This window comes from Syngnathoides biaculeatus, chromosome 8, assembly GCF_019802595.1.
Source record: "Syngnathoides biaculeatus isolate LvHL_M chromosome 8, ASM1980259v1, whole genome shotgun sequence".
In the NCBI taxonomy this organism is placed as follows: Eukaryota; Metazoa; Chordata; class Actinopteri; order Syngnathiformes; family Syngnathidae; genus Syngnathoides; species Syngnathoides biaculeatus.
The window spans coordinates 16,608,702-16,633,805 of record NC_084647.1 but is presented as its reverse complement, the minus strand read 5'-3'; the positions used below and the strand labels follow the sequence as shown (position 1 = coordinate 16,633,805).

General features: G+C 42.9%; 2 protein-coding genes across 2 annotated transcripts; both read right to left on the bottom strand.

Annotated features, from left to right (window-relative positions):
- Positions 1-707: 707 nt before the first annotated feature.
- n4bp2l2 (NEDD4 binding protein 2-like 2) lies at positions 708-5,886 on the bottom strand. The gene is made up of 6 exons (XM_061826583.1): positions 5,407-5,886; positions 4,075-4,922; positions 3,704-3,828; positions 2,821-2,909; positions 2,648-2,724; positions 708-1,079 (listed from the first exon to the last, which is right to left on the bottom strand). Exons 2-6 carry the CDS (start codon positions 4,920-4,922, stop codon positions 917-919), a joined length of 1,302 nt encoding a protein of 433 aa, XP_061682567.1. The 5' UTR covers positions 5,407-5,886; the 3' UTR covers positions 708-916.
- A 215-nt stretch (positions 5,887-6,101) lies between these two features.
- On the bottom strand, positions 6,102-24,617 carry brca2 (BRCA2 DNA repair associated). Its single transcript, XM_061826582.1, has 25 exons — positions 24,302-24,617; positions 24,012-24,117; positions 23,452-23,679; positions 22,961-22,989; positions 22,771-22,879; positions 22,638-22,693; positions 22,447-22,537; positions 20,801-21,319; positions 15,993-20,279; positions 15,805-15,903; positions 14,969-15,038; positions 14,584-14,900; positions 14,334-14,518; positions 12,208-12,395; positions 11,849-12,019; positions 11,387-11,702; positions 11,111-11,266; positions 10,708-10,855; positions 10,420-10,529; positions 8,757-8,958; positions 8,508-8,674; positions 8,210-8,348; positions 7,859-8,112; positions 7,022-7,138; positions 6,102-6,929 (listed from the first exon to the last, which is right to left on the bottom strand). Exons 2-25 carry the CDS (start codon positions 24,043-24,045, stop codon positions 6,561-6,563), a joined length of 8,361 nt encoding a protein of 2,786 aa, XP_061682566.1. The 5' UTR covers positions 24,046-24,117; positions 24,302-24,617; the 3' UTR covers positions 6,102-6,560.
- Between the last annotated feature and the right edge of the window lie 487 nt (positions 24,618-25,104).

Here is a 25,104-nt window from a genome sequence, read left to right as displayed (position 1 = left end):
TTAATCGTGAAGCCTGCCGATACCGGCCAGTGATACTTAAAGGTCAAGTGTCATGCCTATAAACATTCTAAAATAGATATTGTAATGAAAATTACATGTAACGTTATTCACGTCAATGTCAACCCGAAGAAATAAATATGAGCAGAGAGCGCGTCATCCATGCGCAAAGTTGCGGAAGTCTCATTCGACATTCAAGTGGTAGCCATATTGCCCACGACGTCTGTTCATTACGTCACACCGGGACATTCGCCATTGAAAACACGCTGTGCCACCTACTATGGGACACGGAAGCTCTTTTCAAAGAAGAGAACATCTCACAATCGAGTGAAGTGACTGGGGCAATATTACTCTATCATTTCGAGCCATATTTTGATGATATGCGGATCACTTCTAACTAACAACAGACTCCCAGACAGTATGTATGAGCCAGCCCGGCCGAAGCCGTCCGCCGCGCAAACAATTGAGTGACGTGATCGGGGCAATATTACCCTATCGTTTCGAGGCATATTTAGATGATATGCGGATCACTTCTAACTCTTCTCGGCCCACGTCACATTGAGGATCGGCAAAACTATTCAGGCGGCCTGCGTTTTGCTTCAAGGACACAGCAGCCGCCGCCGACCCATTTGGGGCGAAAATAATCATCATGCGGACCATTTCATACTTGCAAGGCTACTGGGGAACATATAGATGTTGAACACATCAAAAACAGTGACAACAAAGTGACTGACTTTAATCTTTTTTTCATTGAAAAAAAATCGAGCTAGAGTCAGGTTGTTTTGAACAAATACAAGACAATTAATTTCATAAAAATAACTTCGATTTAAAAAATCTGTACAAAAACACTTGTTTTAAAAAGGAAATGAGTGTCTTTAAAAAAAAAAAAAAAAACACAGTTTTCAGTGAAATCCTGGTTTTAGTATTTGATGAAGGCCCCGTCTTCCCTTGCCTCAGTTTGGCACCGCTGCTGAACGTGTTGCGGCTCCTGCGAACTCAACACCGCGTCCACCGAGATGGGGTACGAAAAGCGGTCCAGCATCTGCGCGATCTTCTCCTGAGGCACGCCGTGCTTGTTCCTCCTTTTACAAGAAAGGAGCATTTGGTTGGCTGGTGTTTAAGCGCAACACGGTGACAGGCAAGCTCTGATTACACGAGACTGATGGATATGAACAAAATGGCCCTTCGCAAGCTAACGTCGTGTGTTTTTTTTAAGAGACATTTATCAAATGTCACGTTGTTTTTAAGAGCTGAATTTATTTTTTCAAATTTATTTTTTACAGTGAGTGACTACACTTTGCCACCTGTCCACTCAGAAAGATGAAAACTGAAATATATTTGTCAGTTTAGCTTTGCTTATTGGTCGACTTACATGGTTTAAATTAAGCTCTAAACGGCCAAAATCTCTTGGACGACTGGCCGCTTCAAACAAAATTCATACACTTCCTGTGTCTTTTCTGGCTTGAGACTTTTTTAAAAAAATTTAATTCATGACAGACATGCCGACCATACCATCCTCCATTTCCTTTGCCGCATATCCTCACAAGGGTCATGGGGAGTGCTGGAGCCTATCCCAAATGTCAACGGGTAGGAGGCGGGGTACACCCTGAACTGGTTGCCAGCCAATCGCAGGGAACATCGAGACAAACACGCCAACTCACAATCACACCTAGGGGCAATTTAAACTCTCCAATTGATGTTTGCATTTTTTTGTACGTTACATACTTTGGGGGACGAGTCGCTGCAGATACATACATACACTCCAGCCTAATATTTCTGAAATGATTTAATTGTATAAAGTATTTAAACTATACATGTATCTCGACTATGCAGTTTATTATCAGAAAAAGCTAAAACAATGCTTTAAAAAACTATTTTTTCGCCTTGGAATGCATTATTTCATTTTCCATTCATTGTAATTAGAAAATGCGCTTCAGTTTTCGAACGTTTCACTTTTCAACCGGCCTTCTGGAACGGATTGTGGTCGAGAACCGAGGCACCACCGTATTTGAAATGGCTTTAACATTAGCACAATAACAGAATAGGAAGACCTCATCGTGGCATTGTTTAACTTAAAGGGGAAGGCCACTCATTGAAAATAACGTATCAGATAGGTCACGTCATTGGTATTGTAACTTTAAAACGAAAATTTTCTTCAGATATCACTTAAGGTCGTTTATATCGGCAATTTTGAATGTTACCGGTCGCTGACAATTTGGCGAGTCACATGACCTACGTGCGCCGATCTGGCGCGTCATGCGCTCAAACCGAGGCTCGGTGACCTTCCTGCACAGTTATTGTCAGCACCGATTTCTCGAATTTATCCTCATCTGATGAAGAAATAGAAGTATCGGTTGATCAGGAAGAAGGAGGAATATGTCCATACAGATTTGAACCTGTGGCTGTCAATAATGTTGAATATTCCGATGGTTCTTCGGACGGGAATGACACGGAGTCCGACTACTCGGAGGCCTACGCGCGGGGCATAAGTGCGTAAACAAAGGCCCCAGGAGCTCCGGCAGCCTTGACAAAAATGTGTAGGAACGTAAAAGACGTGACCTATCTGATACATTATTTTCAATGAGTGGCCTTCCCCTTTAAGACTCACAAAAGAGAACTTTCGAGAAAACAAAACAACAATATATATTACTTCTCCAGTTCGCAGGGATCATACTTCCAGCTGGTGTTCGGTTCACAAAAGTCCACTCGGTATCCCCTGTATAGCGCCTACGTTGGGAAAAATAAATAAATAAATATCATAAAATCGCAAGCACGGAACACAAATTGCGGGGTGAAAACCGGAATACTTAATCTGCTACTTACCATTTGGACGTAAGGCTTCATCTCCCAGGCCTGCAGGTTGGTGTTGTCGATGATGACCGGAGAGCGGCAGTCGCGCATGGCGTCGCTAGCTGAAAGGGAGACTGACGTCAACGTGGCTTGAAACTTACAAGTTCACTCGCACTTGCAAAAAAAAAAAAAAAAGCCTGTGTCAACTCTGAACCAATACATTTTAACGGCGACAAAATCTTAATTGGTGTCATGGAAATATCCATCCATCCATTTTCTTTGACGCTTATCCTCACAATGGTTGCGGGGAGTGCTGGAGCCTATCCCAGCTGTCAACGGGCAGGAGGCGGGGCACACCGTGAACTGGTTGCCAGGCAATCGCAGAGCACATCGAGACAGTTGCACTCACAGTCACACCTATGGGCAATTTAGAGTTTGCAATTATTGGTGCATGTTTTAGGGATGTGGGAGGAAACCGGAGTTCCCGGAGAAAACCCACATACATACAACCCACGTAGGTACTGGGAGAACATGCAAACTCCACACAGGTGGGGCTGGGATCGAACCCGGGACCTCAGAACTATGAGGTCAACGCTTTGGCAACTGATCCACCGTGCCGCCGTCATGGAAATATGCCGAAGTGATATATCCAGACAAGCATCCTTGTATGGTGGTGAGGACCTAAGTTCAGCCTGGGTTGTTAGTGGAAATTACTCCTTACCGCAGATTCAACTACCGAAGCCTTACTTTTTTTTCAAAATCAAATCCTTTGCAGGGCATTTATTTTGAAGGGGTAATGTTGGTATCGGTGAAAAAACATCCTCAGTATTTTTGCCATAAATGAATAATAAAGATTTAACATTTTATTTATTTTTTGGGGGTGGGAGGCACTCCTCTCCTCTGCAAACGGCCTCACCTCTTCTGTGGTTCCACTTGTGCGCCTCCCCGAGAAGGCCCGGATCGTAGCGGTATCCGCAATTCTGGGCAAAGTAGTCGTCTGTGCTGAGGATGAGGCCGCTGGGACCGGACATCAACAACTCCCTGTCGGAGATATTTGGGGGAAAAGTCAACACGGTGTTGCATGGGGTACTTTGACAGGGTATCCACATACTGAAAATTTCATAAATATCAGCATTTTCTCGCCCCTGGTGATCAAAGTCAAAAGCAGCCCGATATTTGGATCTTTCTAAAAGATTACAATGAATGAATCTGAAGTGTCTCTCACAATTTCTTCAAAATGGCTTCAGATGTCCAAAATCGGCATCTGCGCCGTCCCTTAAGACGTACCTCGCCATTGTGGTTTTGCCCGAGCCCGGTAGTCCTCTCATGAGGATGAGCACCAAAGGTGGAGATTCCTCAAAGTGTCCGTGGCAAAGCTCTCGCTGGGATTCGTCTTCGTTAAAATGAAATGGCGGCGCGTCCCAGGACCAACCATCATCATAACCGCCACGACCATCATCATCATCATCATCATAAGTCCTGCTGTGATGGTTGTGATGAGGGGGCGCTGGGAATCTGGCGAACGGTGGGAATTGAGGCGGATAGTGCTCGTCGCTGGTGGGACGCCCGTAGCGAGGCGGAGGAAAACGGGGCGGATTTTGGAAAGGAGGCTGGCGGAATCCGCGGAAGGGTCTGTGATCTGGGGGCTCGTGGGAGCTCGGCGGGGGATAATACGGAAAATGATTCTGAGAAGTTAAGTTGTCAGGCCTTGGCGTGGAATATGGCTGGTTTTTGTACCAGTGTGACCAAAAGTGGTGTTTTTTGGGAGGTCTGTTTACGTCATCAGCCTGAGGAAGTTTTTCTAACGGTTTAAGCGCATCCTCATCTTTGGGAGGGTTTTCCGGAGGTTCGCTTGTTGATGACGTTTCCGGTTGGCCAAAAGCGTCCGTTTCACTCTCAGCTTGCCCGTCAATGGCTTGGAGCTCTTTGTAAAACTCACTCAGGGAGTCGTCAAGGTTCTTCACTGGAGGGCAGGCGGGACCAATGAAGGCGGTGCTGGTGATTCCCACCTCCTTTAAAACACGTTGGACATCTGTAGTTTCCCTGACGACGGCTTTGCTTTCAGGGGAACTTCTTTCATTGTCGAGCGGCGGATCGGTAGGGTTTTGGACGCATGAGGACACCGCTTGAGACATCTAAACATGAAAAAAAGATGCTCTTTTCATTTTAAAAAGGCATGTAGCTATTAGGTATTTTTAGGAAGGATTATTCTACTGATTAATTGGGTAAAAATGTGTTTTGCATTGTTGAGCAGAATGTTTATGTGGGGTGCGGCTGACCCGTAGTTCTGCTTTGCAGCAGACACGTTGCACTTTGTGTCAACTGGTCATAAGCTTTGGATTTTTTTATTTTGGCTGGATTCATCAGTTGTTATTCAAGTCAAATTTCAGCAACGTTCCGTGATCCGATGTACCACCGATGGAACCGACACAAGCCTCTCCGCGGTTGGTTACTTTCCTACTTTAATTATGGCGCCTGTCATTTTGAAAGCACAGTACATTCTGGCAAAGCTAGCTAACTGAAGGGTGAGCCAATTCAGTGTTACAACAAACGGCCACGTCAAGTAGCTAAAATGTCAACATAAGACTAGTTTCTGTTCAAACAGTTAAACGTGCTTACCTCGATTTACGTGATTAAATAAAACAAAAACGAAAGAACGGGAACAAAGACGGCTGCCCGCCACATTGCTAAAGCTAATTCCGTGTTTACGGATGTGACGTCAGATCGCATTCACGTTGTGAGCGTAGGTTGAATGGCGAGTACCGCGACACCAAGAGGCTGCCAGGTGACACTGCATGTTTTTCATTCATTCCTTCATTAAAAAAAAGTTTTTGGATGCGCTGTGGCAATCCCTAATGGGACAACCCTAAAGGAAAATATCTCTTTCTAAGCTGGTGTAAACAAGTTATGTGCAAAATTACAAATAAAACTCGTCGTGGCAACACTGCTGTCACTTTCAATGAAAAAATGTTTCTCTGCTTGCATCAAGCCTGGTTGATGTCACACCGTTGAAAGCCATACACCTCACCATGATTGGTAGGTTCACTAGATCATGCCGCACAACATTGTGAAAGTAGCATTCATATAAAACCTTTGCTGTGTGCATTTCTTTCATAACAGTAAGCAGCTGCAAAGTCAGCCTATTTTAGATGTACAGTACACAGTAATACTTATTCATCCAATTAGCTTAACCAATATGTATAATTGTATTTTTAAAAATTACTATATATATATATATATAAATATATATATACATATTTTTTTTTTACATTTAGTTACATAATGCAAAAAAATATCCTGCTTGTTGTACTGGATTTCTTTTAAATGTCAAATCCTGCAAATGCATGTTTTCATTAATATTCCTGCATTGAAAGAGTAATGCCAAAATTAGCCATGACATTTTTATTTTTTTTTTTACAATCTATTACTTGCCTATTTTCCCTGAAATTCAGTTTTAATTCCCCAGTACAATAAAGTTCTAATATACAAGTATGTTGCTACATCACACCAGATTAGGTTATTGGGAAAAGGAAATTGAGAAATTCTATTTAATGCATTATATTCAATTAGAAATGTATTTTTCCATTCAATGTACTGAGAAAAATTGAACTTCATTTTCATGTATTTTATCAAATAAATATTTTATTGCAACCTACCGGTCTGAGCATAATTTTTTTTTTCTAGCTGCCTCCATCATACAGTGTCTCAGACAATATTTTCAAACTTTTTCTTTTTAAACTTGTGGTTCACTTTTGTAATGCAGTACTTCACAGTTACAGTGTGTTATTGACATGTAAGGCCTGCGTATCAATCATAGCGAGCTCTTGGTCATTCACCCAGTCCTCCTCGGGTGGACCGCCAGATAGCGCTGTAGGGGTTGGGGTGTGTACAGTTTTTGAAGTGCCAAGTGCGAAGTTTCTCCGAGGAGGGTGGAAGGTCTTCTTGACAGAGGGCGAAGCGGCCGGGCCCAGGCGGAACAACGGCGGAGGAGACGGCACACGAGACAGGTAGTCCATAGCTCGCTTCCTCTTCAAGCTTCTCGGGTCTTTCTCCAATAAAGAAGCAGCGTTGGCTGGAGACTGAAGGTTCTTGCTTATTGGAGTGAAGCATCTCAGGCTTCTGATTGGCTGCTGAGGTGTGGTCTGTAGAGGGGAACGCCAGTTAGAAGTACTAAATTGCACTGTTATGCCGTAAGTGTTAAACAAAACAACAAAAACAATTTAGTCACCCTCACGTTTTGAGTTGTGGCTGTTTTATGAGACGGACTGGGAGAGCTGACTGAGCTCCACACGTCAGACTTCAGCACCTGGGAAAGTCTGTCCTTTGCATGCACAAAGAAGTTCTCTTGTGCCTAAAATATGCACACACGAAAACAATGAGGACACAACTACTACACAAAAAAATGTATGCCCAGTTGACAAGCCTGCACTTCACAACAAGTATTTTCAGCAAGCTACTGATCTAACCTACATATGTACCCAACCATCTGACCTAATAATCCATCTAATCCACTAACCCATCGAACTGACCAAGCTACCAATTCATCTCACCCAATTTAAGGTAATTATCCACTAACCTAACCCACCCATCCACCTACCTTTCTAAACTTACTGACCTACAATAATGCACATCTACAGTGAAGAACACAAGTATTTGAACACCTTGTTCCAATTTAAAAATCACGGAGGGGTCTGAAATTTTCATCGTAGGTGCATGTCACTGTGAGAGAGATCATCTAAAAAGAAAAATCCAGAAATCACCATGTATGATTTAAATAAACAAATAAATCATTTTTAAAAAAAATCATGCATGGTGATTTCTGGATTTTCAAATGTGTTTTAAGGTGTTCAAATACTTAATTTCTTCACTGTACGTTCCCCTCTGGCTATCTCTCTAACCTACCTACGCAATGACCCATCTAACACACACATTTATTTACCTCTCTACCCATCCGAACCATCTATCACCCATGAAAAAAAATCCTTAAGCCTATGTATTTAGTTGCACATTCAGCCAATCACATCACATCACATCACATCACATCACCATCACCATCACCATCACAGTGTACCTGTAGAAGGTTCTTTAGCTGCCAGAGGGCCTGTTGGAGATGCTCTTCTTTGGGGTTGGCAGAGAAGACCGTGAGGTCTCCCGCGTACACGACAGGGGTAGGCCGAGTGGACTGGCCCCTCAGCTGCAAGTTGCTCAGAGCCAGCAGCGTGCCGGCTTTCACCACATCGACCAGACTGGCCAAAAGCAGGGTGCTCAAACAGCACACCTTCACAAAGTTGACATTGCAGTCCACCAGGTAGAAGGCAGAAGCACCTGAGATGATGTGAGGGCAGGGTGGAGGACGGGAGACATACTCACTGAAAGTCGGCTGAATTAAAGTAATTTAAAAAAAAAAAAAAAAGGCACAGACCTTGTCCGTCAATGACACTGACAACACAGCCAGTCAGATCAACCTCCCTGCACACAGGATTATAGTCTAGGTTTTGAAGATCCACAAAGTTGGTAGACACTCGAGGTTGAAAGCAAGAGGATAGCCATTCGGGAGAGGTCTGCGTAGAAAACAAAAAACAGTTACTTACCTCTGTGAATAGCTCCCTACTCATCTCACCTGCTTACCTAGCAACCCAACCATATGCCCTTGTGATCTACTTTCTGGCTCCTCCCATCCACGACCCCTCTAACCACCAACATTAATGAACGCTTGTCACCTGAAGGTCCTGAAATTGTGTTTTCTTGGTGGCGTTGAGCTGAAGCGTGGCAACATCTCCACGCTTCTTCCTGTCCGACGTGGACAAGTTGTAGACTTTGTATCGACGACCTTCCTTTAATAGGGCCTGCAGCTCCGAGGACGGCCGCCAAAGATTCAACTGATAAACTAAAAAGATCAACAACAAAACCCCAAAGTGTTATTAAAATCTGACTTAGGTAGGTGAAACAATACAAAAATGGTTGCTCACTGTTGCCACTGGGATTCAAAGAGTCTGCGACGCTGAGTCTCAAGACAGGTGTGACGTCTCTCTGAGGGCAGCTCGCCTGGCCCTCGTCCACATTTTCCCGTGTAGCACGTAGGTAGCGAGCTTCTAATTCCGCCTGTTTTTTTTCCAGCAGCGAGCACCGGTAAGCCCGCAGAGTCTCCAGCTGCTGCGCGCTCAGGTGGGCCTGGAAACCAGGAGACAACAGCGATACCTTTATTTACTGGGTAGGCCAAAAGTAACTAAGTAATAATTAAAAAAAAATGTAAAAAGACAGAAAAAAAAACCCCACATTACAATTACAATTTAAGCAAATAATGCACTATTTCATGGGGAAATAAAAGTACTTACATTTTCGAACATAGTGTTTTTGACAAAACAGTCAAGTTGACTGATCATTTGGAAAATAAAGAAAAACAAAAAGTTGAAATTTTTTATGACCTAAAAAAAAAATAAATAAATAAAAATCTACAGGCAATTTCAAATGCTTAGTTTCTTTTCACCCACCCTATATACTGTTTGTATCCATCTACGTTCCTAAATGCAACCTAAGTACACAACAACCTTCCCATCTAACCTCCCCACATAATGGACTCATCGTGCTTACCTATCCATCTCTTCTTTGTTACTAAACATTTTGTTTAGCTTGCCATTTTAAAGGGGAATTTCACTGGTTTGCATCAACAATGTATCCAATAAGTCGTGTAATATGTACTCTATTTTAACAATGTGATGTTAAATCCCCTCTCCTTTAACAGTGTTTTGAGAAGATTTTTATCGACAATTATGAATTTTCAGGGGCGCTGCCATTTTCACGAGTCACATGACCTACGTGCGCGGCTGTGCCGTGTTACGTGCCGCAACAAAGGCTCGATTACATGGGACACCATTATGCCCAGCGCTGATTTCTCAGATTTATCTTCATCTGATGAAGAAATAGCAGTATCGGTTGATCAGGAATATGGAGGAATACGTCCACACAGAGCCGTGAGCAGCACAGCTCCGAGGCTCGGGGGAGCGAGCTCAGGGCTCCGCAGCTTGGTTGATCAGGAAGACGGAGGAATACTTCCATACACAGCAGTGAGCCGCGGAGCTCGCTCGTACGGCTCGGGGAGCGAGCCCTGAAAATTCGTAATTGTCGATAAAAATCTTTTCAAAACACTATTAAATGAGAGAGGATTTAACCTCGCGTTGTCAAAATACAGTACATATTACGTGACCTATTGGATACATTGTTAATGAAAACAAGTGGAATTCCCCTTTAAACAACAACATAAACACCCCGACTAAATAACCTCCTCGTCTCAGTTCTCTATCTGACCATCAACCTACCGAACTTGCCTACCCCTCTAACGTACCTAGCTTACCCGTATAACTCCTGTACCCATCTACTCACCTCAACCTATCGAAGAAGCTGACCTGACCAAATGGACACAATCTTAACTAGTGCTTTTCTACACAAACCACTTGAGAGTCTCCTCATACAATTGTTGATGGCGCAGAATCAAGAGCAATTGGAAGTTGAAGTTATTTGCTCAAGGACACTTGGACTTGTTAAAAAGGACTGAAGTGGGAGCCCACTACCGTCGTGTACCGTGATAACTGCTCTACCACCTGAGCCATGCCACCCCACCAAAACGTTTGTTACCTCCAGTTCAACTAGGTCATCTCCCACCGCTTCGTACAGCTCCTGCCCGTCCTGCAGACCTCCAATATCCTGATGACTCACAGTCCGTTTTGCGAGTTGACGTTTGCTCTCTGCAAATGACCAGAGTTCAGTTAATTCCTGATTAGCTTTGTGTTTCCTCAATTGGGCTTCTGCATTGTGGTTGACACCCCCATAGATAACTCCCGGAAAGTCTGAAATTGTACATTTATTCATGATAACAACCACCTTACACGACAGAAATAAGCAGAAAGGATGGTTCAGTCGTACCCTTGTCCTCCTTTTCCAACTCTGCTTGTATCTTGGCATAGAGGACCTCCATGACCTTCTCCCTGTGGCTGTTGTATCGAGCCTCCTCCTTCTCTTCGGCGCGGGCCAAGCGAAACACAACGCCGCCGTCGTTCTTCCTCTCCATCCACTGGAAATGCATTCGTGATACAAAATATTATTTAGTATACAAGTAACTTTTTATTTCTATGCCTGTGATGTATGGTGACAAGAAGAACAATGACATTTTCCTCTCCATGGCAGAACGTTCTTAACATCAATTTGTGAGTAAATTGAAACAAGATCGTGAGTTATACCATTTGTTTGTCAACATATGGAAATATTTCTACTGTAAAATAAGAGTCTTGGCTCTCGAAAGGTTGGGAAACATTGCTTAGATGAGTACCTGCAAGGGGTAGCTTCTCAACACCACAATGTCCACGCATCCGACAGGGCCTCCGTTGCTGTACAACGAGGATAGAGGAAGCAGGAACGGCCGAGGATCCTTGTAAAATCCAAGTTTAGCGTCCCACCGGGCAGGTCTGCTGCTGTTGGCGAAAATCTGAGTGGAAGACGAGACTTTGTTTCCGTCAAGCGTCACTTATGGACTGAAATCCAGTCAACATAATACATTTCTTCGCCTTGTGTATGAATGGTTCTGTGCTAACTAACTTGTCTTGACCTTAAGCATAAGGGATTCAGGTGCTTCCAGGGGTATGCAGGGGTCCTCTGACCCCACCAGCTGGGCGCTGTGGACGATGAGCTTCCCACCCACGGCCAGTCGACCCTCACGCAGCAGGATTGTTAACGGCTCATCCAGCTGGGCTTTAATGGCGTACCAGCCATCCGTCAACCACACCACCGCGCACGGGTTTCCCGCTTGGCCTCGTGAGACCACCCCGCTGACGCACAGAACCAGAGCTTTCGCCGCTGTGTCGTCCTTTTCCATGATCTTCCTCAGAGCCGGCCGGCGGCTGTGGTCAACCTCCACGTCGTATCTTAAACACACACATTTGTTTGATCCATCCATTTTCTAATGCCGCTTGTTCTAATTACAATCATAAGTGGGCTGGTTCCTGTCCTAACTGATTTTGGGCGAAAGGAGGTTACCCAAGCAACCAAATAAAGGCCCGTTCCTTCTCACCTGTACTTGAGCTGCAGTAGAACCCTCTCAGGTGTGAGGCAGAGGCCTGCCATTGTTTCCGGGAAGGATCTCTCCATGGAGGCCAGCTTCCACACAATCCACCTGTAGTGATTGAAGACCCACTCGTCGCTCAGCAGTTTGGGATCCACGCCAGGTGTGTCGCACAAGGCTCTGTAGGGGAAAGATCATATCCAAGTCATCAAATGTTATGTTGCTGAAGGTCAAACTGTTGCTACCTCATGAAAAAAATGCCTTTTGTTCTTTAAACAATGAAATAAATAAATTATGCATGGATGGTCCCCATAAATATGCGATGATACGGCACATTTGACAACATATTGTATATGAGAACCACCGACCTAAGGAACTGTTCTTTGCCAGCCGTCCCGTCACTGCTGGGAATCAGCCATCCGCCATCTGCAAGTTGAATGCTGCCTTCCTCAGCAAAGGTTTCCATTTTGAAGAACAGCTTGAGAGGGAAGCGGAAAGCCTCTGCTGTTTCGCTGGTAATATTGCACACGTGACGATGCACGCCATATTCGTACAGCTACAAAAACAATGCCGGAGTTTCATTTAGTGAAATCTAGTATGAAGTAACACAAAACTGCGTACACCAATAAATAGACCCTCTTTCTCACACCGACATACACTTTCATTGAGAATCCTTCCAAATGATATTCAATCTTTGATACCATGAACTGACTGCTTTAGATGGTGTAGCTCAAAAAGTTTGGCAATCAATTTTGCTATCACACTCTGTCCACAATCTCAAGGAAACGTTTGTTTTCAAGAAAATTGGAATTATGCACCCAAAACATCTACTTTAAAATCAAATAGTAGTAATGTCTTTTCAGGAATAGGTTCTTCAGACTTTTTCAGTGGGTCTACCCATGATTGACAAGCCAACCAAGTATGTTGCCTGGGCTTTGAATTCTTTTAAGTTTAATTTTTTATCGCAAATCATTAAAACATTGCTACTATAACAGCCCACACGCAATAGCTACATTTTTTTTCTTAATTTTGCTTCATTCATCTATCTACTATGTGTGGTCCAAATTTGGAAGCAATCAGATAAAATCTCATTTTAAGGAAAGCCTGGATCAAATATAATAATATCATAATGGATACTTATGAACTAAAAGTGTCATTCTGTTTTTGTCTTTTTGAGCAAGGCTTCTTGAGACATTTTTGTGTTTGCCTGTGGCAGAGATGCAGTGTGTAAGTTACTATGGCGAAGTGACGCTGGCTTCAGCGTTGATTTTAAAAGTCAGTTTTAATAAAACAAATTTTAAAGGTCACTTTATTCTTCCACGGTCATGCCCTATGGGGGCACAAACCAGTGCAATCTGTAGGCCGGTCCCAAGCCCGGATAAATGCAGAGGGTTGCATCAGGAAGGGCATCCGGGGTAAACTGTGCCAAACAAATATGAGCGTTCATCTAAAGAATCCCATACCGGATCGGTCGTGGGCCGGGTTAACAACGCCCGTCCCCGGCTAACCTGCAGGGCGTCGGTGGAAATTCAGCTACTGTGGGTCGAAGACAAAGAAGAGGAGGAAACCGGATCCATCGTCAGAAGAAAAAGAGGAATGCACAGAGCCTACAACTGAGTGTAGGGACTTTGAATGTTGGGACTATGACAGGAAAACATCAGGAGTTGGTTGACATGATGATTAGGAGAAAGGTTGATATTCTGTGCATCCAAGAGAGCAGGTGGAAAGGTAGTAAGGCTAGAAGTTTAGGAGCGGGGTTTAAATTATTCTACCACGGAGTAGATGGGAAGAGAAATGGAGTCGGGGTTATTTTAAAGGAAGAGCTGGCTAAGAATGTCTTGGAGGTGAAAAGAGTATCAGATCGAGTGATGAGACTAAAATTTGAAATTGAGGGTGTTATGTATCATGTGGTTAGCGGCTATGCCCCACAGGTAGGATGTGACCTAGAGTTGAAAGAGAAATTGTGGAAGGAACTAGAAGAAGTAGTTCTGAGCATCCCAGACAGTGAGAGAGTTGTGCAGATTGTAATGGACATATTGGTAAAGGAAACAGGGGCGATTAAGAAGTGATGGGTAAGTACGGCATCCAGGAAAGGAACTTTGAGGGACAGATGGTGGTGGACTTTGCAAAAAGGATGGAGATGGCTGTAGTAAACACTTATTTCCAGAAGAGGGCGGAACATATAGTGACCTACAAGAGCGGAGGTAGAAGCACGCAGGTGGATTATATTTTGTGCAGACGATGTAATCTGAAGGAGGTTACTGACTGTAAAGTAGTGGTAGGGGAGAGTGTAGCTCGACAGCATAGGATGGTAGTGTGTAGGATGACTCTCGTGGTGGGTAGGAAGATTAAGAAGACAAAGGTAGAGCAGAGAACCATGTGGTGGAAGGTGAGAAAGGAAGAATGTTGTGCGGCCTTCCGGAAAGAGGTGAGACAGGCTCTCGATGGACAACCGAAGCTCCCGGAAGACAGGCATAGAAATAAAAAGACCCACCTGTTTCTGGGTGTACTTGGCAGGTGGCCTCCCAGCCACAACATCTTTCAAAAGAATCCTCGTTGCTCCTGAGGTTTTAGCAACAAACAAGCTTCCTGGCAAAGGTCTTACAGTCTGGCGCTTCTTCTTCCTGATCCTCATGTCTTGGATGTCTCGTGCCAGCTCCACATTTTGGAGCATCATCCCTGTTGACGCATGCAAACTGTTGAATAATCTCTTGAGAAGTACAGGAAGTATCAAAAATGTTTACCTTCACTCCAACACGTGTCAGCAGGTGGGCTTTCACTGCCGACGTGATTGGTGATACGATGGACTGAGATGCTCGAGTGAGGGTCCTCACTGTTTTGTGTGGTTTTCGTGTCTTTATTGAAGTGTTTTGTGGAGCGCTGTTCGACCGCCGTTTGTCTTTTGAACGGAGGAACAAAGGCGGGAGGTTTTTTTGTATTGCCGCTGCTCGATCGTGCCTCAGACTTCGTGAAAACCTCAGGAAAAAATGTCGACCCAGCTTTCAAGGGCTGCTGATTCATCCTCTGAGACGCGGCGGCCTCCACGTAACCCATGCAGTCCCTGTGACAGTGAATAAATGGGCATGACGTGTGATATACGAGTGATGGATGCCCGGGCTGGCCCCTCACCTGTGGGGCTTGGTGATGTTTGGACGAAGCAAGTCGTTGTACTTGAACGCTGGCCTGTCCTTCATTAGACCTTAGAAACAAACTCCAATTACAAAAAAAAACATTGACTACAAGCACACAGAGTGGAAAAAGTAATTCAACCAAAATGATCAGGAAACACATGGCATCACAGGGATGACACCCGCCCCAAATAGAGGAAAAACTGCAAGCAAATGATGCTCCCCCTCCCCCCCAACATTTTATTTTTTTTTACAGTAGTTTAACTCATAAATATACAACAGGTCTAAAAACACAATTTCAAACTCCTATTGTAATCAACTTTTAAAAAAAGCCTGAAGATCATTTAAATTTCGGCAAAGTAAAAATCAATCTGCAAAAACATCCGTTAACAACCTGTGTTTAGCTTAACTCCTCCCCGACACACAAAGCTCTTCAACTGTTGAGATGTGTCACTTCAATGTGACATTTCAGAATGAATCTAAAATGCACCACAACTTTCACAGACTCGCCATCGGTCGATGACAACTTATTACACTTAACCAAGTCCTTTGTGATGTGAACCAATAAATGTTTGTCATTGCCCATTGAAGTTAAACCAGTTCATTCTTATGCCGGAATAACAGTTAACTTATTTTTGCATGTAACGTAAATTCAACAATGGCTTGTGCAGTTAATAAAGTTAATAAAATTCCCATTATTTCCAACTAGACGATTGTTCAAAATCAAAACTAATTGCATGTGAATCAGTGTCCAAGAAGAGATTTTACTGGACCACTGACATATTGCTGAGTATAAATCTGGAAATATTATATACATGTGATGAATAAAGTGGTTACCATTCAGAGAACTTGTTTGCGGGCAAAGCCTTGATCCTTCTCGACTGTCAAGAGATCTGTGGAACTCATCCAGCAATCTTCTCTTTAGAGGAGGTTGGTCTAGTGTATTAGAAATAATTTTTACACAACAGTTAGTTCATTTTTGTAAATGAAGCGCAAAAAAAGTTCCATGATGATTGAATTTTTACCATCCAATTCAGCGCCTTCTGCTGATCTTTTTCCAAATGATTGCACCTCTGCAGGCCCATGGGAGTCGTTCTGTGGCTGCATGTTTTCTATCATCGCAAGACCCTCATCCACCAGTAAAGCTTTGGTACAGTCCAATGCTTCCTTGGCGAGAAACAACTGCTGCGTTTCAGTGCAGTCAGTCAGGTCGAACGACTCAAAATTTACTACTGCGGGATCCTCAGGTGCCTTAACAACTCCACCATCTAACTCCTCTGCCATTTCCTGTCTATGAAGGTCGCCCCGTTCACGCGCCGTTGGTTCTGCAGCTGCTGGCTTTCTTTCTCTTAACAATGCACTTTGACCTTGAGCAACCCCAGACACTGAAGGCTTGCTAAAGGTCATTTTCAGTTCATCCATTTGGACATCTTCATTGAAGCTGATGTTATCAAAAAGAGCTTTTGCTTTGTGGAGGGCCTCGTCAGAAAAGGACACAGCTTTCCCACTGGCTGCACGGAATCCACAATTTATTATCTTGCTCGGTTTCACTCTTGTTTTATCATCCTGCTCCTCACATTCCATCAGGTGATTTTTTTCTTTCTTCTGACCCGCAGGTGACTGGAAGCATACGTCTTTGTCTGTGATGCTTTCATCCAGCCGGGACTTTGCTCTTGCTATCGCTTCGTGGGGCGTGATTACTTTTCCCCCACTTGCTGTGTTAAATCCAGCACTATTGGCTACATGTGCATAATGTACATCTGCTGTGTCTCCGTGACATTCACCGAGAAACGATTTTGCCTTCTTGAGAGCTGCGGAAGACCAAGAAACTCTTCTGCCGCTGGCCTTCTGGAACCCAAAATTTTGGCGATGGTCTCGTTTGTTGTTTTGTAAACTAACATTGCGGAGGGGCTTCAGGTTGTTGCTCTCAATGTCATTTAAGAGAGATTTGGCCCTGGTCAGTGCTTCTTCAGAGACAGACACGCGCTTCCTGCTAGCAGTACAGAATCCGCCGCCACCGCTCAGAAGAGAAGAACAGACATCTAATGACGGATTTGCATGGTTTTCCAAGTTGGTATGATGCCCCATGTTTTTTTCCCCACATGGTGCAGTGTCCACATTTTCAAACTTGACTTCGAGCGTATTTATTCTCACTTGACTACTTGTTTCCTTGTCTTTTCCCGAGATTCCGTCATTAGTGTTCATCTGGTCTTTGACGTAATCATCTGCTTGCCGCAAAGCTTTGTTAGGTATATAGGTCTTTTTGTTTGTCTCATCTGCAATTGAAAAAGAACTAGCTAACTTCTCTTTGCTTGCAGTATTTGCTTGTTTTGGGTCATGCGCTTTCAAAGCTGGACTCTCTGAAGCGGAACAGAAGTTGTCAAAGAGAGCCTTGTCCGAGAATGACTCTGGCGTCTGTCTAGCGAGGAACTGACTTTTTTTTGACAGTGAATAATGGGATGGATGTTCCTCGACAGATTCATAATCATCAAGTAAGGATTTTAATTTCATAAGGGCTGTGGAAGAAATAGTGACTTGCTTGCCTCCTCCGGTCTGAAATCCACCAATCTGATGGTTGACTCCTTCGACTCCTGAGGCGCATCCATGTTTCTTTTTTGTGCCGAGGTCATCATTGCGGTGATCTTGCAAAATGTGTTTGGCTTTTTGAACGGCTGCTAAAGACACAGATACCTTCTTCCCACTGGCAGTAGAGAATCCACCACCACCACTCAGGGAAGAAGAACCAACCTCTACAGATGGATTTGCAAAGTTTTCATAATTCTGTAGTGTTTCATTTTTCACTTGACATTTTGGGCCATTCATGTCCACAGTTGTAGCATTTTCTTTTTTTATGTTAAACACTTTTACACTAGAAACAGACGGACTCTCTAAAGTGGAGCGGAGATTGTGATTGAGAGTCTTGTCTGAAAATGACGCAGGCTTCTCACGATCTGACAGGGGCTCACGTTTTTTTCCCAGTGGATAACGGGATGGCTGTTCCTCGACTTCATCACAATCATCAAGCAATGATTTTGCTTTCTTCAGAGCAGTGAAGGAAACAGAAACCTGTTTACCACCTGCTGTCTGGAACCCACTCGGCCGACGGGCAGCAGGTTTGATTCCCGAGGACCTTTCATATTTCACTTGATCATCCTCATGCTCTTTTTGCAAAAGACATTTGACCTGAGCCGTGGGCTCAGCAGATGAAGCCACTTTCTTCCCACCTGCTGGGGAGAATCCAGTACTACTGCTCGAGCAAACGTCGATAGAGGAAACGAGGTTCGGTTTGGCACAGGATGACAATGTTGCATTTGGTAAAGCGTTACTTCCCGCAAGGGATTGTTCATTTTCATGAATGCAGTCCTTGAAGACAGCATTTGCCTTTTGCATCGCTCTGGGCGATATCAGAATCGTTTTCCCACTGGCCATTTGGAACCTACCTTGATGCATTCCTCCAACCGTGTCAACATTCGTTTTTGGAGATATTTGAATGGGTTTGACCAATGAAATGAAGCCTTGATTGCCTTTCAAATTATTCTGTTCCTGAGAAGTTCTCTCATGCAGCGTGAGTCTATCATCGTAACCGCTTGACTTTTGTGCGGAAGTACTCCAGCCCAAGTCATCCAATAAATGTTTGGTTTTCTTCAGACACTTTTTGGAAACTCTGACACCTTCATTGGCTGTTTGAAATCTTTCAATGGATGCTTCTTTTTTCAAAGGTTCTAGTGGAGGTTTCCTATCCTCATTGGGTTCTTCATGTTTTGTTTTATTGTTTGACGTGAATACCATTTTCTCATTTGCCTCCGCACAAAAGCTGTCATCGAAATCAATACCAGACAGGAAGTCAGGGTCTAGGTCTTTGCCCTCTTTAGGAGATGAGGTCGGACCCTCGTGACCCAGTTGTTTTACGGTTCTGAACTGCGTGAATTCAAACTGGGTGTCCGACTCTTCCAGGAGGGTGCACAGCTCCTTCACATCAGCCTTCTCTGAGGCAGTCAGCTTGCAGTTGGCCTGGTTGAGTTTTTGGCCTAATGGGGCAAGAGCAAACATTGCAGGATTTTCCTCTTTTGCGTCGAGGTTGTATTCAATGGGGTGATCGCTCTGAAATGCAACTGCGTTCCTATTTCCAGGACTTTTGGGAGCATTTTGGATTTGTTTGACTGATGAACCGGAGCCTTGAAGTACCTCCTCTGTGTCATCAAGTTCAAATGTCAAATGATCCTCTTTCAGACACAAAGAGATATTTTTGGAAACTCCTATCGGACTACTCACGGCAGAAGAAGGCATTGCAGGAGCTTCCTCTTTGGCATACCAGTCGCATCTGATGTTTGGATCAATCAAAGATGTGCCAGTGTTCAACTTTTCAGGACTTTGTGGAACATTTTGAATATCTTTGATAGATAAAGGGAAGCCTCGTGGTAACTCCTCTGTTTCACGACGATTTTCATCATCTTTCCACAGGCACTTTGTTGAAACTTTTACCGGGCGGCTAACGACAGAAGAAATTTCCTTGTCACAGACACTTTTCATTGATTGCTGACCTATGGTCTCGTCAAAGAGGTGTTCTGCTTTCTGCAGGTTTTCTGCTGATATTTGAATACTTTTGTTGGAAGCTGTTTTGAAACCTGACAACTGTCTTGAGGGAAGAGAAACGTCAATCTTTTGGCTCTTTTCACAATAACTGGATTGAATTAAAAGTGGAGGGCAGGGCAAGTCAGCAGTATTGCAGAGTTGCTGCATTGATGTATCCTTGGTGTTGGCGTCTGTACCAAGTGAAAGCTCCTCCAAACACACCTTGTTTTGTTTTCTACTTGTAGACTTTAAAGTGCAACGGTCACTTGGATTGGGTTTCTCCAAACAAGACAAAGTTACATGAGAGAAGTCAGCAGTGCCTGACAGGAAGCCGCTGTCGCTCACCTCTACCTCAGCAACTGACACGTCAAAGGGTGCTTTACGATGAACACCGACTTGCCTTTTGGCTTTCTCTCGAGCAACTTTCAACGCTGTAAGACAGGCCAACGGGGAGAAAATAGGAAGAGGAGGAGGAGGAGGAGAAGGAGGAGGAGGACGAGGAAGAGGAGGTGCTGCTGTTTTCGGTGGTGCAGTCAGGTGGGACATTTGACTGAAGTCTTGTGCAAATGCTTTGCAAAGTAGCGACATGTCCAAATCCTGGGTGTTGACTTGAAGCAAAGGAGGCAGCTTTTCTTTATTGATGAGTTCTCGTTGATGAAGCTCCTCCTTACCTTCGCTGATGTTGGACTCCCCTCCTTTGTCAAAGGTTTTTGGCGCCAGTGTAACAGACAGTTCATGACCTAAAATTAAGTGAAAAAAAGGTCAAGGAAAATACTTTATTGCTGTCCAAAGAAAAGCAATTATCTCTAAATTGTAATTGGTTACAGGAATGGTATGGAAATTCAGTGCCATGAAGATACTTTCATTTAGTGTCATTAAATTTGGTGAACATGTCAGTGAGTAGACCACAAAAAACATTGCCAAGAAGCCATACTCAAAGACAGACGAAGTCATTTATGGTTCATGTTGACCATTTCATTACCATCAAATAACTAACAAAAAGTTTTAGACAATTTGCCATAAAATAAATCAACCCGTGAACCCATTTTCACTAAGCAGCATGAAATCGCGTAGTTTTGTCTATCATGAGTATAAACAAAATGTTTCAATAAGCCATGCCCCCATCTACTACACAGACCACAACCCTAAATGGTGAAAAGTGTGGGTTTGTGTGATTGGGTCTGGGCAGAAAATTAAATAAAAAATATACACTTAATTGGACAGTAATGACTGTGTATAACAAAGGAGTTTCCTGAAATACCTTGAATGGAGTTGTTGTTCAGAGAGTACTTCTCCTTGTCAATGGTGTAAATGAATTTGGTCTTTTTCCTTGTAAATCCAGCAGGGTTCAAAGATGGTCTAATTGGCTGGCCAGAATTACAATCATTCTTTGCAGCAGGGGTGGCTAAAAAGTCTGATAAACTCAACGGTGACCACTGTGTGAGGTTAGTGTCTCTGCATAGGTCTTGACCCGATTCTCCTTGTGGTGGGGGCACAGGCTTAGACTCAGTTGAAACATCTGAAGAGCTGCTGTGAGGTTCTTCTTGGCTACTTTTCACTCTCTCGGTCTTCACTTTCCTCAGTACCAAATTAGTATTGGTGACAAATGCAGATGGACTGTTTTCGGCATCGTCGAGAATACTGGCCATAGGACTGCGGATCGCCTCATCCTCGATGGTGTCAAGGACCTGCTTTTTACAGACCCCGTCGCTGTGTTCCTGAGAACTGTGAGGTGACTTTTGAGACTCTGTGTGAGAGCCAGCCACTGGAATATCAGCTTCTGTTGATTGGAGAGCGAGCATTCAGGATTAATATCCAGTAGTCATTTGCATTATATTCAGGTTTTTCGGTCTAGAATCATTCTTCGTACAAATAGCTACTGGAAGTACCAGAATCAGCTGTATTCATCAAGTATCTTACAGTATAACACCAAAAAGCCACTATGATGAAATAAACATTTAGGTACCATAATTTCCAGCCTATAAACAGCAACTTTTTTCACACGCATTCAACCCTGCGGTTTATGCGGTGATGCGGCTAATTTGTGCATTTTTTTCCCCTAACGGCCGCAAGTGGGGACTCGAGCGGAAAAGGTAAGAGTGAGACCGGTGGAATATAGGTGCCGAGGAAGTGACTTTTACTGGTCCGGCCCTGTTAGGGCTGCGCTAGCGTGTAACTGCTGTGTCTCAGTGATTTTTACTGGTATGTTTCTTTTTAACCAGCCCTGTTAGTCTGGCGGCGCTAGTGTTAAACTCTCTGTGTACCGTCTTTCTTTGTAAATATCTCGTGTTTCAATGTGGGCACTTGTGGCTTTTACACAGCTGCGGCGTATGTATGTACCAAATGGTATTTCCTTTCCAAATGTACTGGGTGAGGCTTATAACCAGGTGCTCCGTGTTGGCTGGGAATTACGGTACTTAAAAGAAAAAAAAAATGAAGTCATTGAGCAATGAAAGCATACCACTAGTGTGGTGAAACTGATATGAAAATTGTACAAATGAAGAGCCCTCAAGCATTTTAAAGTGACTTAATAGTGCAGTCCAATAGTGACGATTGCGCAAACGGTGCAGAGAATTGTCAAGTACGAGTGGCCAGTAGTAATCAACAACACGATATGGCTTCACTATTCCATTAACGTATTTTAGTGACATATTACAGCATGTTCCAAGTTGCGTGCCAAATTTGGATTACCTCAATGCCACGGAAACACAAATGCCAAAAACTGACAATCACAGCATTTTCAAGTGTTTTCACAATCATCTAACATCTGGAACGATCCATTAATTTAAATTTGTAAAACAAATTTCAGAGCTGAATGATTTGAGTTATACTGTAAGTGTTGTGACAGAATGAACCCATAAGTAAAGATACCACTTAAGTAGTACTGTAATACTGGATGACGAGTACCGTGTAGAAACACAGGCGGGACATTGATTTGTGGTGACGTCGCACCATTCCTGGACGGGTTGGAAAGAGAAGGGAAGAGCTTCCGAACCACCTGAAAAGAACAAACGCCAGAAAATTACAATATATAATAATATATCATTTAAGCTTATTTACAGCAGCAAGTTATAATGCAACTATACGCAAGAACTCACCACAACACTCTTGTCCATAGAAAATGTCACAGAGCGGGGACTTTCTTCTGTTTTAGCTGCAGGATCACAAAAGCGACAGAGTCATTGCAAAGTTCACTGTATTAAATAAAGATAAAACATAACGGTGGCTTACAAAAAATGAAGGTGGAAGGCAAAGGTGGTGTATTGAGAGAACTCGTCCACGATATGTCGGGGTTAATGTCGGCGCCCAGGCTTTCGGAAATGCGTTGGGCGTAGCTGACCTGCATCATTTAAAACAGGAAATTAAACTTTGATCTAAGGTGGATTCTGTAAAATTGTATTTCTTGAGTAAATGAACTTACTGGGTACTGTTGTGGCAAGTTAAGCGAATCTGAAGATGGGGAGGGGGAAAAAAATTTAGTGCAAGTGATTGAAAACAAATTGAAAAAAATATGAAAAACCACATGAGTAATAAATGCAATAAAATACAATTATAAAATTTAAAAATGTTGTTGATTATCTATGGTAATAAAATAATGAAATACAATAGGTTAATTAATTTAAAATAAATGAATAACAGACATCCAATAAGCAATTTTTATTATACAGTTAAAAAGCATAATATAATATCATATTGGGTTTTTTTTCGTAACACTCTGGCCTAATTGTGGCTCCCCTAAACCATAATGTGATACTTGGTTTGAAAATGTATCTGATGTGAAACCTTGAAATGGATTTTTGAAAAAAATACATACATTTTAGATGATATTTCCCTTCTCTATTTTTATCAATTCAAGACACCGATACAACGTTAGCTAAAAACACAACAATAACAGCACGTTACAGTATTTACCTTCTTGTTGGTCTTTGGTGTCAGGGGACACGGCATAAGCGCGTCTGAACACTTTGGGTGTTGAAAACTGTTGACTTGCTGCCACAGTAGCAACAGTTTCCCCAAAAGACGTCTTGCATTTTCCCTCCTGGTTGGGACAGAGTTCGTTTTGATTGGACACGTTTCCTTCCCGAGAGGATGCCCGCGTTGTCAACAACTGGAACCAGTCGGGGTCCACCGGTCCCAATTCTGTCACGAAAACAAGACTGAATGGCCCATGTGCAAATTTGTAAACACAAAATGCTAATACTGAATGGCTGCAATGGTTAAAGGCAAACAAAAAGAGAAGCTGACAGCTAAGATTCCGCAGCAATCCATCTCAGTTTAACTCAAGTGTTTGCGCCCCAAAAAAGGATCACATTTTGTTATTTTGAAAGAAAAGGACATGCTGTTTTGAATAATGATCCCATGTGGCTTTATTGACAAGTAAATGTAGCAGATACACACACACACACACACACACACACACACACACACATTTAGTATTTTTCTATATTTTAGTAACCCTGATGTACTCTAACCTTTCCAGATTTCCTCTGTCAAATGGTCGAACATCCTTCCTGAGGGGAAGAAATCCACTCCCCGAGGCTTAAATGCTCCCAAAAAAATAGAACCGGTTTGTCACACCTGCGCAGGGACATTACACGACAAATGAAACTAAATCGAGAATAACAATTGAAAATGAGGAGTTGTCTGTCCTTTATGATGTTAAAAAAAAAAAAAAAAACAAACAGGTTTATTCTGTCAAAAAAAGCAAAGTTTGGGGCCTGCTATTACTTTACAGAACGAGATGAATTTAGGTGGAACTTACCATGACGGCGTGGGATAAAAGTTCATAACTTTTTTTTTCTATATTGAACGTCAAAATTGTTGCCCCCCTTGTGTCCGAAATGGATCGAATTTTCGACAACATTTAAGCTAGCACTTTTGAGGAAAAACAACCCGCGCGCCTCCCTGATACCGGAACTCCACAAGCATTACCTTCAAAATAAAATCACAGTCAAGCCTAACGGATGCATGCCAAACGGACGAACGATCACAACGGTGTAATTCCGCGACAAATTAGTCTCACCATTTATACCGAATACAGATTAATGTGTTTTGAAAATATCTCAGGTCAGTTACACAATTTTGCTATCCAACGTATTAGCTTTAAATCAGGATATTCAAGAGATTTTAAAACGGGCTTGCCTTCAAAATAAGAATCTACATTGACGTCATGGGTCGTTAAAATGTAATATTTTTACAACTTTACATACTTTACATACTAGTAATAACAATTATGATTTTCTTTCTTTCTTTCGGCTTGTCCCGTTAGGGGTTGCCACAGCGTGTCATCTCAGATGAACGCTCTTATTTGTTTGGTAGTTTTTACACCGGATGCTTTTCCTGGCGCAACCCCTTATCAAATAAAATCTACTCAAATAAAAACATTAATATTTTAAAGTATAAGTTCACTATACATAAAGTACATTTTAAGTTAAAAAAAGGAACAATTTAACTTTTAAACGTTTTATTTTGAAAAGCTACAAAATAATGTATTTCAGACCAAATGAATAGCTGGTTTTAACGACAAAAAAATAATATCTGACTCCATATAAATTAATAATGTAA